This window comes from Humulus lupulus, chromosome 8 (genome assembly GCF_963169125.1).
Source record: "Humulus lupulus chromosome 8, drHumLupu1.1, whole genome shotgun sequence".
Lineage (NCBI taxonomy): Eukaryota > Viridiplantae > Streptophyta > Magnoliopsida > Rosales > Cannabaceae > Humulus > Humulus lupulus.
The window spans coordinates 125,272,436-125,286,876 of record NC_084800.1 but is presented as its reverse complement, the minus strand read 5'-3'; the positions used below and the strand labels follow the sequence as shown (position 1 = coordinate 125,286,876).

Here is a 14,441-nt window from a genome sequence, read left to right as displayed (position 1 = left end):
CTTGGACAAGTACAAGCTCTGGCTTGCCTATTGATAAGGGGCACGAATAGTACCAATCCATGTTACTTTCTTGAAGGACTATGGTGTTATTCTGTGTTTTCATTTGGAATAAAATGTGCCTAGTAATCATAAACAAAAAATAAATAAAAAATGAAAACCAAGTATTACATACTTGAAGACCTAGTTATACTTCTATCACTTTTGATCATTGTATTTTTGGTGAAAATAGTACATGCATCATGCTTTCTAGATGTTTTGAAAGTTTATTACACTACAAATTTATGATTATTATTGTGATTATTATTATGGGTTTATGTTCTAGTGTTACACATTCTCTTTTTGAGTTCTCCATTGTACATCACAAAAGAATTAGAATCAGTTTATGATATTATTTCTGAGTTGATCACATGTCATCATGTTAAAAGGATACAATTTCAACTTTCATCTTTCTTCATAATTAAGAAGGTACAAGTTACCAAGTTTCATATTAAAGAAAATAAACAATTTCAGCAATACATTTGAAGACTAGTTATTAAGTTTTAAAACCCAAAATCATCCCAATGAAAACTACTAGACATGAATTAGTGTTTAATCTGTCAGAACAATAAAACCAAAGTCTCTGATCACCGTGCTTATAGTCAGTACAAAAAGCCTGCTATAAAAAAAAAAAGAAAGCTAAGATAAGACTTGATACAAGCAAGCTCAATGACCATAAGACCTGTGCAACATCACAAAACGCCAAAAGCAGAGAACCTGTAAAAAAAGAGACAGAAGCAAACGAAAATTAAGAAACAATAGCAAAAGAAAGCCTATCTTATCAAAATATCTTCACTTCGAAGCTTACCATAAGTTTGGATTAAATCTTCTTTCTCACAACCACATAGGGTATCAATGCTCTTAAAGTGAAAATGGTCATAACCTAGTTATTCTTTCAAATCACCATTACTAAAAAAAAGAACAAACTAAAATATAAATCAACATAACCAATAGGCATCACAATCACAATGACATCACAAACAAATTGGTCACATGCATTATAAAAACAAGGATCCCAACCCAATGATATAATACACAAAATTAATTGAATTGAAGAATAACCAAAAAGAAAACTGTTTCAGAGTAACAACAATGAGATCATAATAAATAAATACAATCTAAGATGTACTAGTCTTCACAAGAACTACAACCTTAAACATTGGGGGAACAAGCCCTGTAACAACGTTATAGATAAATGTCGAAGCATTACATATTGCTATACAACTAACAATGACAAACTTCTATTTTAAAGTTTAAAAATTGATAACTCCTCTATGCAAAGAATCTGCTTAATATAAGTAATCTTTACTAATGACAAAGCATGGCATATAGTGAGAAATTATCATCCTAGAAAATGTATCATACCCTAACAACCTATAATCATAAGCAAATTCTAACAAACTTATTACAGTTTTCGCTTATATCACAACTTTTCAATATCATATTTAAGTAAGTAATTATAACCTCTACTGATAGGAAATGAACTAAAAAAAAAAAAAAATGTTAAAGCGTTTCAATGTTAAAATAAAAAATTAAAAAACTATTGAAAACAATCAATCAAACTTAATGTCAAACTAAGTTGTACAAAGCCGATAACTTAACTTATCTTAATATCCAAGCATGATACAAAGAGCACACATGTACACTAACAACCTAAGCCAAAAAGCAAATGGCAATGTGACAAACCTTTATTCAGTATTAATAGTTCATCCACAATCTACAATAATTAACATTTCTTTATAATACAACACATGGTAATGTTAAAATCTGAAATAAGACCATCTTAACATTAATAATAAGGGAAAATAGCGATGAAAATACCGAATCTTTTAAAATAGTACCACTTATATACCAAAACAAAAAAAGTGGTGGCAAAAGTATCAAATGTTACAATTTGAGTGCACCGTTAATGTAATTCTGTTATCTCTTTTAAATGGGCTACGTGTCATTATTTCATTGGTCAAACTAGATTTTATTAAAATAAGCATTTGAATATATTTTTTTAAATTAATTAAAACCCTAAAATACTTCTAATAAAAAATTTAAATAAATTAAACAAAACCTAAATCAATATAAAACTCAGCTCATAAATAGGAACCCGTGAAAATCAACAATAAAAACAAAGTAGTTTAATTAAAAAAGTCTTCATAAGAGAAGATGAAGATCTACCTTCTGGGTTTCGAGCAAGACTCGAAGGAGAGAATGAATTGGAGCTTAGGTTGTATGTGCAAATAAATGTGACTTGACTTTTTATGTTTGACTGCTTCTTCTCAATTTCATTTCTTTTTTTTTTTCTTTTTTTTGGGTCATTAGGAAAACAATGGGTGTTGGTTCTCTGAGTGGGTAGACACTCTGATTGTTGAAGATTAAAAATTGAGAAAAATATATAAATCTCTAAGGTTGATTCTTTTTGTTTTCCTGTATTTTTCTATAAGGGATCTCACTTTATAATGTATTGGATCTGTTTTTGTACTGGGCTCTTATGAGTTGTAATATATAATTTGGTCTTATATGAGTTTAATGGAAGATGTGATATCAGGTTGACTTTCTCCACTGGTAGTGGCCTTGGTATATTTTTGATATCCAATTGTTTTTGTTAACTGATTATCTAAATTGATTATAATTTCCTGAGGAACACACTATTTAGAATTCAATGGAAAATTTTACTATGTTATTTCGTGCATTTTATTTGGTGCAAAAAAACAAATACAAAACACATAGCATTAATGCAATCCATTGAGATTATATACTGCTGATATAACTATCCAAATTAAAAAAAAAATTGTTACAAATTAAGCTTTGATATTGCTGCAATAAACAAGTCTGGTTTACCAATATACTGATGCAAATACACCATAAATAAATGTTGCAAATTCAGCATAATTGCTGTCAAAATAGAACTTCACACAATAAGACTTGTTCCAAAAGACCCATTACACCATAAGTCAGATTTTATCAGCAACACATTGATGTAATTACACTAGAATAACTGCTGCAAATTAAGCATAATTGCTGTCAAAATAAAAGTTTAACAATAAGACTTGTTCCAAAAGACCCATTCCAACAACAATTAACTACTGCAACTACTCCAAAATAAAACTTTTAGGAAATACAACCTCTAATATTAGCTAAACAGACATAAATTTTCTATTGGGGTTGAGAGGAAGAGGCTACAGCAGCAGCTGCTCTATTCTTTTGTCTTGTAGCTCTTTCCTTTCTCTTCACTGTTTGTGGATTTGGATTTGCTTTTTGTGGTCTGCCTCTCTTTTTCTTCTCAACAGGCTGCTACAACAACATAGTTTATCAACATTACTAGTAGTATACAATAATAAAAACATTCAAATTGAGTTTCAATATAAACAACTACCTGCACTACTATGTCATTTTTACAAGTTGTTCTAAAATGTCCTGGCTTCTTACAGTTACTACAGTAGTTTACTTGGCCAGTTCTTTTATACTTTGTTGTATTAGGAGGTGGTTCATCAGCTTCTTTTCTCCTACACTTCTTTGGCCTACCGGGTAGATTAGTAATATTGGGTGGATAAATTGGAGTTAGTCTTGTTTGAGGCCACTTGTCTAGACTTGGCATTGGTTCTACCACTCCTTCATAAGCAGCCATGAAAGCCTCTTTTTTATAATATGCATCCACATAAGATAAAATATCATGGTTCATGCTCCAAATACAAGCTAGTGCATGTCCACACGGAATTCCTGGGAGTTGGAACTTTCGGCACGTGCAACTCTTTTTACCCAAGTCCACCACAAATGACTCTTGGTTCTTGAAATTTACCTCAAAACGTGTATCTACTGATGCAGTGGGCAAACATTGTCGAGCAACTTCTTTATTCTTCTCAATCACCAACAATATTCTTTTACCAACAGGAAAACGCCACTTTTTGACACTCTCTCTTTGGTGGAAGAATCTACACATCAGCCAAAATCTTATTTTCTCCAAGAGAGTAATGATTGTTTTATCCCTTGCATCTAGTATGGCAGCATTAAAACTCTCACACAAGTTGTTTAATAACATGTCACACTTGACCCATTCAGAGAAATGAGCCTTTGTCCACTCACTAGGTTTCTTTTTTGCAAGCTAATCATGTGCATTTTTATTCACATTCTTGATATCCTTCATTTTTCTCAGCCACTCTTCATTGGTTGTTGCTCTTGCTGCTTGCCAAAGTAATTGTTTAAGCAAAAGCCCCGGGTACTCTTTTTTGAAGTTGGAGTGCATATGCCTAACACAAAATCTCACTCCACAACCCTCCCAAATTGATGCCACGGCCTTCTCAAGACCTTTCTGTCTATCAGTCATCATGGTAAAGTGACTTGGATTGTCAATTTCAAGATCTTCCTTCAACAACTGTAAAAACCATGTCCAAGTGTCTGTGTTCTCCTTCTCAACAATTGCATAAGCAATAGGAAACATGGAATTTGTTGCATCAATCCCAATAGCAGCCAAAAGAATTCCTTTGCAATAACCTTTTAAAAAACAACCATCCAATCCGATAAGTGGTCGGCATCCTTTCAAGAACCCTTCTTTTGTTGCTTTCAAGCATATATAAACTCTTTGAAATATTCTCTTGCCTCCTTCAATTTTGGTTTTGACTAAAGTCGTGCTTTCGGGATTTGTACTCCTTAACATATTGCAATAATCTTCCAAAATTGTGTATTGTTCAGCCACAGACCCATCCAAAATATCTCTAGCTTTCTGTTTTGCTCTGTAAAATTTTGACTTAGAAACAAAACCAAACTTTGATTTGGTTGTCTTATCTTTAAAAGCAATGTATCCCATATTTGGATTTGTCCTAAAGTCATCCAAGAAATGATTGGCTAGCCAATTTGAGTCGACATGTTTGTTTTGAAATACCAAACCACAATTGTGTTTATCCACTAGAGTATTAACCCGAAATGTTGTCTTGTCATTCTTTACATGTGCATACACCATCCATGGACACCCAAGAGCTTTGCATTTAGCTCTCAAACGCCAATTAGTGTTGTGAATAAACACATACTCTCTGCCACACTCAATGAAATACTCTCTTAATGCTTTTCTAAGGAGGTGTACTGTCCCAAACTCCATCCCTAAGATAAACTTAAAATCTTTAAAGTTCATCATTGGATTATATTGGTTGTTATTCTTTTTCTGTACACATTCTTCATCTGAACTTGCTAAACTTTGTAGATCATCTTCTGAATAAACCCCACCATCATCACTTCCTTCTTGCTCAATTTGACTGCATATTTCAATGACTGAGCCCCACCATCTACCAAGGTCAGTGGCCATATCCATGTCCCTTGTAGCATCATCATTTGGTTCAAACTCTTCCTCTTCCATTTCAAAATCATGTAGGTCATTTGGTTCAAAGAAATTATCGAAAGCTTCATTAATGGTTGGCTCAGGTGCAATCACAAGCTCACCATATGTGTCTTGGGTTTGTGTCTCAAGAAGTGGTCCACCTTGCTCACCTATCTCTGTTTGAAATTCAACACAATTCTCATTGGTATCATTCTCTGCAAACAAACTTGTCCCTGCCAATAACAATAAATCTTCAGCTGAAAATTTCATAAATAAAAATATTCTTAAACTATTAAATGTAAAAGCAGTCAAACTTTATGTCAAAGCATAGTCATTACCTGTTAAAGCATATAATCTCTATTTTAAACAAGACAAAACACATGAAATGCCAAAATACCAAACAAGAATAAAATGTATAAACTATTCAATAGATTCCTTTGTGCGTGGTCCTACAACTTCAATATTTGACATACCCACAACTAATTTTCATACAATATAAAATATAAAGATAAAAACAAAGAAAATATTTCCCACTCATTGTTTTGGCACCAATTAAAACATAAACCCATAAGCCAATCTCAAGCAACAAGAACTAAAAAGAAAAAAAAAATCTCTACCATAATCAGGCGGTGGTTCCTTAGGATCTTGTTGTCTCACCATTTTCTACAATATCTCTCAAGATTGTTGAACCTTGAAACCCCAAATCTTCTTACTATCTATTTTAGGTTTTCTGAAAGATTTTCTTTCGTAGGTTATGGAGATGAAGTTTTATATTGATTTAGGTTTTATTTAATTTATTTTAAGTATTTATTAAAATTATTTTAGGGTTTTAATTGATTTAAAAATATATTCAAATGTTTATTTTAATAAAATCTAACTTGACCAACAAAATAATGACATGTAGCTTATTTAAAGGAGATAACAGAATGACATTAACGGGTGCACTCAAATTATAATGTTTGGTACTTTTGCCACCAATTTTTTTGTTTTGGTATATAAATGGTACCGTTTTAAAAGAATTGGTATTTTTGCCGCCATTTTCCCTAATAATAATACCATTCTATATGTTTAATAGTAATTTTATACAGGTAAATGGAGAGCAAAAGAAAACTCAAGAGAATACATCAAATAATTTCAACAATTCTACAAAATAAGCAAAAGGAAATATACTTATGACTAATGTTTTGTGTGAAATTAATTCAATCGATAATATTTGACACAGTTTTATTTCATTACAGCACACCATATGAATCACATCGAATCCACATTGTCACCCACATCACAATTTCACTAATTTTCCAATCCAGTTCTACTCAATGCAAATATTTCAACCAAATATTAATTTCACTATATAACTAAAGTTGCAAGATAATGACACAATTAACCGTCAACCACATAGAACTGCAAAACAAAAATACAAATAACCACCCAACACATATAATTGCAAGAAAATAACTCGGATAACCATCAACTACTCATCTACTATTTATTTTTTTACTAAAAGACTACTACTTCACTATTAACACAAGACAAGCAAGAAAAATTTTAGGGTGTGATTGGTATGGTTTTGGGATACAATTTATTGTTTTCAAATATTAAAGCTTGGTGGGACCCTTTAAAATATCTGATTGGAAGTTTATTTTTGAAAACTAAACTCAAATCAGTTTCTCAAATTTATAAAGAAAATGAGAAAACAATAAATACACGTTTTCAGAGTTTTGCAATATTTCAATCTAAAAACCCTAAAATCATTTTGTAAACTTTCTCCTTCTCATTTTCTCTCTGCGCCGCCTCTCTGTCAAAAGCAGAGTTCTTCTTCTTCTTCCACAAAACCACACCATTCAAACGTTTCTTCTTCTCTGTTATTAATCAGATCAACTAACCAGTCCTCTGTTGTCTTCTCTCGTGATCAGCCAGTCTTTTCCTCTCCATTACACAAGGTAAAATCTTCTAATATTATATATATTGGTATATATATATATAAGAGTATTTCTGAGTAGTAAAGAAGTAAGTTATGAGTATATATATATATAAAAGTATATATATATATATATAAAAGTATCTCCTGAGTAGTAAAGTAGTAAATATATATATATATAGATTTAAGAAAAAATCGTATGGCTTTTGAGTAGTGGTCAGGGTATATATTTATATATATATATATATTTACTACTTTTTTAAGTATAGTTTCGAATATCTATATATATATACATAGATTTAAGAAAAAATTGTATGGCTTTTGAGTAGTGGTCAGGGTATATATTTATATATATATATATTTACTACTTTTTTAAGTATAGTTTCAAATATATATATACAGAGAGATTTTTCATGTATAGCTTTGCAGCAGATGACTTAGTTTTGAATATATATATATATATGTAGAGGGGTTTCTCATGTGCAGCTGGCTGATTTGTAGCACAAGGACGCCGTTGCCAGCACCAGGCAGGGGAGGGACGCCGTTGCCAGCACCAGGCAGGGGAGAAGCATTTTCGATCTAAGATTGCGGGTTGACGGAGAGACACCATTGCCGAACTGAGTGCGATAGTCGGGTTGAGGTATAGTCTGACTAAGTGGATTGAGGTTTCTTTGTATAAGCATGTTCGATTTATATGTTTCGATTTATATGTTTGCAACTTCATTTTTTGTGGTCTATATTTTGTTTTCAGTTTTGCAGTACTTTGAATTTGTGTTTCCTGGTTTTGTTTTGCCTTTGTGTTTTACTGGTTTGTACCTTTGTGACGGGTTTCATTGGAAAAAAAAAAAAAGAATGAAGTTTGTACTTTATATTGAACGAGGTGATGAGTTAATTTTTTTTTTATTTTTTATTTTATGATGAATTCTGTTGAATTTATTGAAAGACAAACTTTTCAATTTAAGAAAGGAATAATAGACACGTTGTCATGTATGGTGTGCAAACCATTTTTTAATTTGTTCTTAGGAAATAATAAAATGGGTGGTGCTGATAAAAGTATTGTTATATAAATTGTTTTATTTTAGCAATTTGACTATGAAATAAATCTATAACAAGATCAAAATTAAAAAAGAGAATGGAAAACCTTATGAAAAATATTGGCGACAATCTTAAGTTGACAGATTGGCAGCCAATAATATTAATTAGTTGACATTTTGATTTCTAGTTTGGAGTGAAACAGCTAGAAGTAGGCCATTACTGTTGAGGCCGAAACAAAATAAAATTTCTTGCCTTTTATTTTTACTTTCTGTTTTGATTCATAAGTTTAGTTCTCTTGTTTTGCTTAATCTTTATAGTGTTCTGTTTTGTGTTGAGTTTAGTATATTAGCATATATTCGACTTCTTGATGAATACCAATCTAAAAGTTTTGCATTCTTTTTTTTTTTTTTTTTATCTTTTGTTTGAAGCAACAGCTGACCACAACACCATCACACCATTGTAGTCCATTTACGCTCAACCTGCATCATCTAAGGTGAGCTCTTTCTCTCCCTCTCTCTACTTTCTTTACATCTCTAGAATTCTTTGATTTGAATGTTTGATTTTGAAAACTTGGGCTATTAAATTTAAAAGAAGCATTATTTATGAAGACATAGATTGTGATAGTTAAAATTATGATTAGATGGCTGAGAAGAATGTAGACATTGACGATCATGCTTCTTGGCCTGAGGCTATTGAATCACATTTTATTAGTCTTCTATATGAAGAAGCCAAAAAAGGATTACAAACAACAACCTTGGACAAAAAGGGATGGCTGAAAATAGAAAATGACATATTAAATTCTTTTGGAAAGAGATATAAAATGCATCAATTGAAATCCAAATTCAATCGGTTAAGAAAGGCACATCGTGAATTTTCTCATCTTTTGGAACAAACTGGTATGGGATGGGATCCTCAAACAAGTACTGTTACAGCAAATGATGAAGTATGGGACACTTATCTAAAGGTAATATACTTACATTATACTTGTGTTGTTGATTACTTGATTATTCTAAATTCATGTTACATTGTAACGTTATGTGTTTTTGGATTTTTGTAGAAATATCCAAATGCAAAAAGATTTCGAAAAAAAGGATTGCAACATTATGAGATGCTTGGAGAAATATTCAATAATACAACAGCCACTGGTGGGATGAGTTATGCCTCCACTCAACTTCCGCCTTCTTCAGTTGAAGAACGCCAACAAGAGCGTCATTTTGTTGGAACTGGAGCACATGTTGATGTTGGTTTTGAATTTGATGGTGATAATTATGGAGAGGAGGAAGAAGTTACTGGTGTACGTCGTCGAGCTACTTCTGCTCCACCAGATGCACCAAAACCAAAAGAGAAAAAGAACAAAGGGGCCAATCCATCCATCGACCATGTGATGGAAGAACTTGCAAAAAGTATTTCTGCTAAGACTGAGGCATCACTAGTACGGAGTGAGACTATGCGTAAGTATTATGAATCGAGGGAAAGGAGAATTAGCGAGGAAACCAGCAATGTCACTAACTCTTACAATGTGGAAGATTGTCAAAACATTCTAGATGGTATTCCAAATCTGGATAACAAAATATACCTCAAAGCGTTGCAAGAGTTTGTAGCAACCCCAGAATGGCGTGGAATATTCATGAGAATGAATGAGGAGCGTCGTCGTGCTTATCTTGATTCATTGATGGGGTGATTTAATATTGTTTATTAATTATGAGTTTGTCTGTCATGAACTACTAAACCATGAAGTTTACATTTTCTTAAATAATGTGTAATGAACTTAACTTGGTATTTATTATCATGATTGAACTATCTTATGTGGTGCCTTGTTATTTCTTTAACTTTTGTGAATTTTCGAATTAAACTTTTATTATTGTCATAATTAGGTACCTAAGATGGATGATTCAGATGAGGAGTTTGAAATATTATTTGGTGATACTTCTTCTTCATCAAGCGAGGAATTAATTGGTCAAGTTATCATGCTTAATCGATTACAAGAGATGCAAAAATCTCAACAGATTAGACGACCACTACGCACTTCAGATATGTCTGGACGTCAATATTTACTTGAGCTGTTAAATGGACACCCTGATAGATTGTTTTACACAATTAGAATGGACATTAATACTTTTAGATCTTTATGTCGTCGATTAGTTGAAATGGAAGTCATAGAACATGATAGGGTAATTAGTGTTGAAGAAGCTGTTGTCATGTTTCTATGGATAGTTACACACAACCAACGAGTTAGAACTGTGGCTGAAAGATATCAACATTCAGGAGAAACTGTTTGTCGTCAGTTTGGTAGAGTGCTAGATGCATTGTGTTATTTAGGAAATGAAGTAATAAGGCCTCTTGACTTTAACACTGTGCAAGCAGAAATTCAAAATAATTCAAAGTATTTCCCATGGTTTAAGGTAAATTTTGTCTGTTAATTTTAATAATATACCAGTTATAATTCATATCAATTTAATTGATGTTGGTAATGATTTATCTAATTTGTTCTGCAGGATTGTGTTGGAGCAATTGATGGTACTCATGTAAGTGCAGTTGCACCAACTCTAAAACAACTTGCATTTAGAGGAAGAAAAATAGATGTAACACAAAATGTAATGGCTGCATGCTCCTTTAATATGATGTTTACTTATGTCTACGCTGGATGGGAAGGAACAGCCAATGATTCCCGAGTGCTTCTTGATGCAATGAGAAAAGATGATAACTTCCCTATGCCACCACAAGGTATTAAAATAAACTAATTTTGATACATTATAATTTTCTTTCAAATGTTCTTATATATTAATAATTTCTTTTAATGTAGGAAAATACTATGTTGTTGATTCTGGTTATCCAAATATGCCTGGGTTTCTAGCACCATATCGTGGTGAACATTATCACTTGCGTCGTTTTAGAGGAAGAGGGAACCACCCTAGAGGTGCAATGGAGTTATTCAATTATAGACACTCATCATTGCGTAATGTGATTGAACGTTGTTTCGGACTTCTAAAAGCTAGGTTTCCAATTTTGAAGTCAATGCCTCCATACTTGCTTGGAATGCAACGTCGAATACCAATAGCATGTTGTGCTATCCATAACTGGATTAGAATGCATTCTATTAATGATGAAATGTTTGAACAATATTCAGTTGATGCCAGAACTGTAGAAGATATTGAAGGAACTGAAAGCCAATCTAATACAACAACTGAAAACCAACAAGAAGGAGATGGAGCAGGAATTTCCGAGACACCAGAGTTGAATTTCAGTCAAGCTTATATGGCCCAGATGGAAAATGTTAGAGATGACATTGCTGGACAAATGTGGCTTAGTTATAACAACAATACTTAAATAATTGAAAAAAAATGTAACTTTAATTTAGAAAAAAACCAAAATTAGTAACCATGCAATATTATTATGAATATAATCAATGTACTATTATTAAATTTTAATTTTGATTTATCAATATTATTAATTTTTACTTAATCAAGTTTCTTTAAAAAATCAAAATTTAATATAATACATCCTATATATATATAATATATAAAATTAAAATAATTTTCAGATTGAGCCGAACCAATCACATATTCTGTTTCTGTTATATTTTCAAATTTATTACTAATCACAGATTCAGTTTTTTAAAATTCAAAAACAATTTACAGACAGTGAACCAATCACATTTTCAGAAACATGTTTTCAATAACTAAATTCAGATTTTCATTTCAGAATCACAATTTTAGGGTTTTAATTGATTTAAAAATATATTCAAATGTTTATTTTAATAAAATCTAACTTGACCAACAAAATAATGACATGTAGCTTATTTAAAGGAGATAACAGAATGACATTAACGGGTGCACCTAAATTATAATGTTTGGTACTTTTGCCACCAATTTTTTTGTTTTGGTATATAAATGGTACCGTTTTAAAAGAATTGGTATTTTTGCCGCCATTTTCCCTAATAATAATACCATTCTATATGTTTAATAGTAATTTTATACAGGTAAATGGAGAGCAAAAGAAAACTCAAGAGAATACATCAAATAATTTCAACAATTCTACAAAATAAGCAAAAGGAAATATACTTATGACTAATGTTTTGTGTGAAATTAATTCAATCGATAATATTTGACACAGTTTTATTTCATTACAGCACACCATATGAATCACATCGAATCCACATTGTCACCCACATCACAATTTCACTAATTTTCCAATCCAGTTCTACTCAATGCAAATATTTCAACCAAATATTAATTTCACTATATAACTAAAGTTGCAAGATAATGACGCAATTAACCGTCAACCACATAGAACTGCAAAACAAAAATACAAATAACCACCCAACACATATAATTGCAAGAAAATAACTCGGATAACCATCAACTACTCATCTACTATTTATTTTTTTACTAAAAGACTACTACTTCACTATTAACACAAGACAAGCAAGAAAAATTTTAGGGATTAATTTTCGACTTGATTGTAAAAATCGTCAATGATTTCAACTAAAAAAATAATAATTATGTTATTTCTCTAATCAGGAAACGGTTCAATTCAAAACCTAAACATACAAAAAACAATTTCGCTAGAGTCAGATAAATTCCACTATACTCACCCTCAAGAAACTTACATATCCTCTCCATAACCTCTACACCCTTTAAGCTTTTCTCCACAAACCTGCCGGTAAATTGTTGTTCTACTTCTCTGCCATTAATGCCGGTTCTGATGAAGGATTTTTCTCGGTGGTAGTCTCCAGTCAACCAAGCGTCCACCCAATTTTCATCGATGACCTTCTCTGCGGCTTCATTTTTTCGAATTCTTCTCTTACAACTCTCCCAAGGAAAAGGATACAAACATATTCATCACCAATACACTCTTTCGAAGATCCAATACATCTAAGCAAAAATACAGTTTTACAATAACGTCCTCAAAATACCCATTTCAATTTTAATTATTTTCAAAATAATGTGCCCCGATTATATAACCAGCTCTAACAGGTGAACACAGAAAATACAAAAGTTAGCTACAGTACATTTTATTTTGTTTGACGTGAGGGATCACAAACCTCAAATGCAACTGAGGACTGTATAACTCCCCTTTATATTAATATAAAATAAGTAATCGAGTGGAGGGATTGAATAACCTTGGTAACTAGAAACTTATAGGCCTTACGGTAATGAATACAATCCTGACCTTATACATATATTGATGAAATAGTTGCTCCAGAAATAAAAATGAACGAAATTACCGAATAATAATCTGGGTTGAGTCACAGATTAGGTCGCTCTCTTTCAAACGTTCGTGGCACTGTCCAGAATATGTGCAAGCAGACTATCAGCTCCGTCGTCCCCAGGATAAAACAGTCCAGTCAATATTGTATCGGACCTCCACTGCACCGTAGAGAACCGTCATTTACCACACCCTGAAGAATGCTACTGCTCAGAATTTTTTAATCGAAAAATATTGAGAGATTTTCTTTTCTGAAAAGTAATCGCCCTATTTTAAAGAAAATGTGGATCTTTATTAACGGGAAAAAAACGTTTTATTAAAACGTGGGAGAGGAAGTTGGATTCCTAAAAAAGCTAAAGAAAAAAGGTCTTCAATTTTACCAAACATTAATCACGTTTTATTAAATAAAATAATATTTAATAAATAAAATTTTCAAAAAATAATAAGGTGCACACCACACCAACCAGTCAGCTCAGCTCAGTCGGGCGGCAGCGGCGGCGGCGGCGCGCATGTGGTGGTCAGGTGAGCCTTTGTGTGACTCCTCCCTCTTCTACAAAAGTGGGTACCCCTTGGGGCACAACCCCAATGCTCAAGTCCACTATCTATATACCCTTACAAATGAGTATTCTAAAGCAATGTGAGACTCTTCCTCTAGGGAGACATTAAAGCACATTTTCTTTTTTTTAACAATTCACACTTATATAGATAAGTTCCAACAATCCCCCACTTGAATTATTTACTAAATATTTTTCATCGAGCAGTAACCTAAGAACAATAAGATTGAGCATAAACAAAGATATCTTTCGACTTGAACCTTTGCATAGTGAATGCAATTTAGAATATCCTAGAGTAACACGTAGTCTTGAACTCTATCTCTAACATTGCACCACACACAATCTTTCTAGGGTGTAGTCCAAAAGCCCGTGCTTTAATGGCCATGCACGT

General features: G+C 32.2%; 1 protein-coding gene and 1 long non-coding RNA gene across 2 annotated transcripts; one reads left to right on the top strand and one right to left on the bottom strand.

The window, feature by feature from the left end:
• Nucleotides 1-366: 366 nt before the first annotated feature.
• On the bottom strand, nucleotides 367-13,450 carry LOC133798414 (uncharacterized). Its single transcript, XR_009875867.1, has 2 exons — nucleotides 12,883-13,450; nucleotides 367-753 (listed from the first exon to the last, which is right to left on the bottom strand). It is a non-coding gene; the product is annotated as an uncharacterized LOC133798414 (long non-coding RNA).
• Nucleotides 7,782-10,093, top strand: LOC133794112 (uncharacterized). Its single transcript, XM_062231308.1, has 3 exons — nucleotides 7,782-7,893; nucleotides 8,723-8,781; nucleotides 8,929-10,093. The coding sequence occupies exon 3, from the start codon at nucleotides 9,397-9,399 to the stop codon at nucleotides 9,967-9,969; it is 573 nt and encodes a 190-aa protein (XP_062087292.1). The 5' UTR covers nucleotides 7,782-7,893; nucleotides 8,723-8,781; nucleotides 8,929-9,396; the 3' UTR covers nucleotides 9,970-10,093.
• Nucleotides 13,451-14,441: the final 991 nt, after the last annotated feature.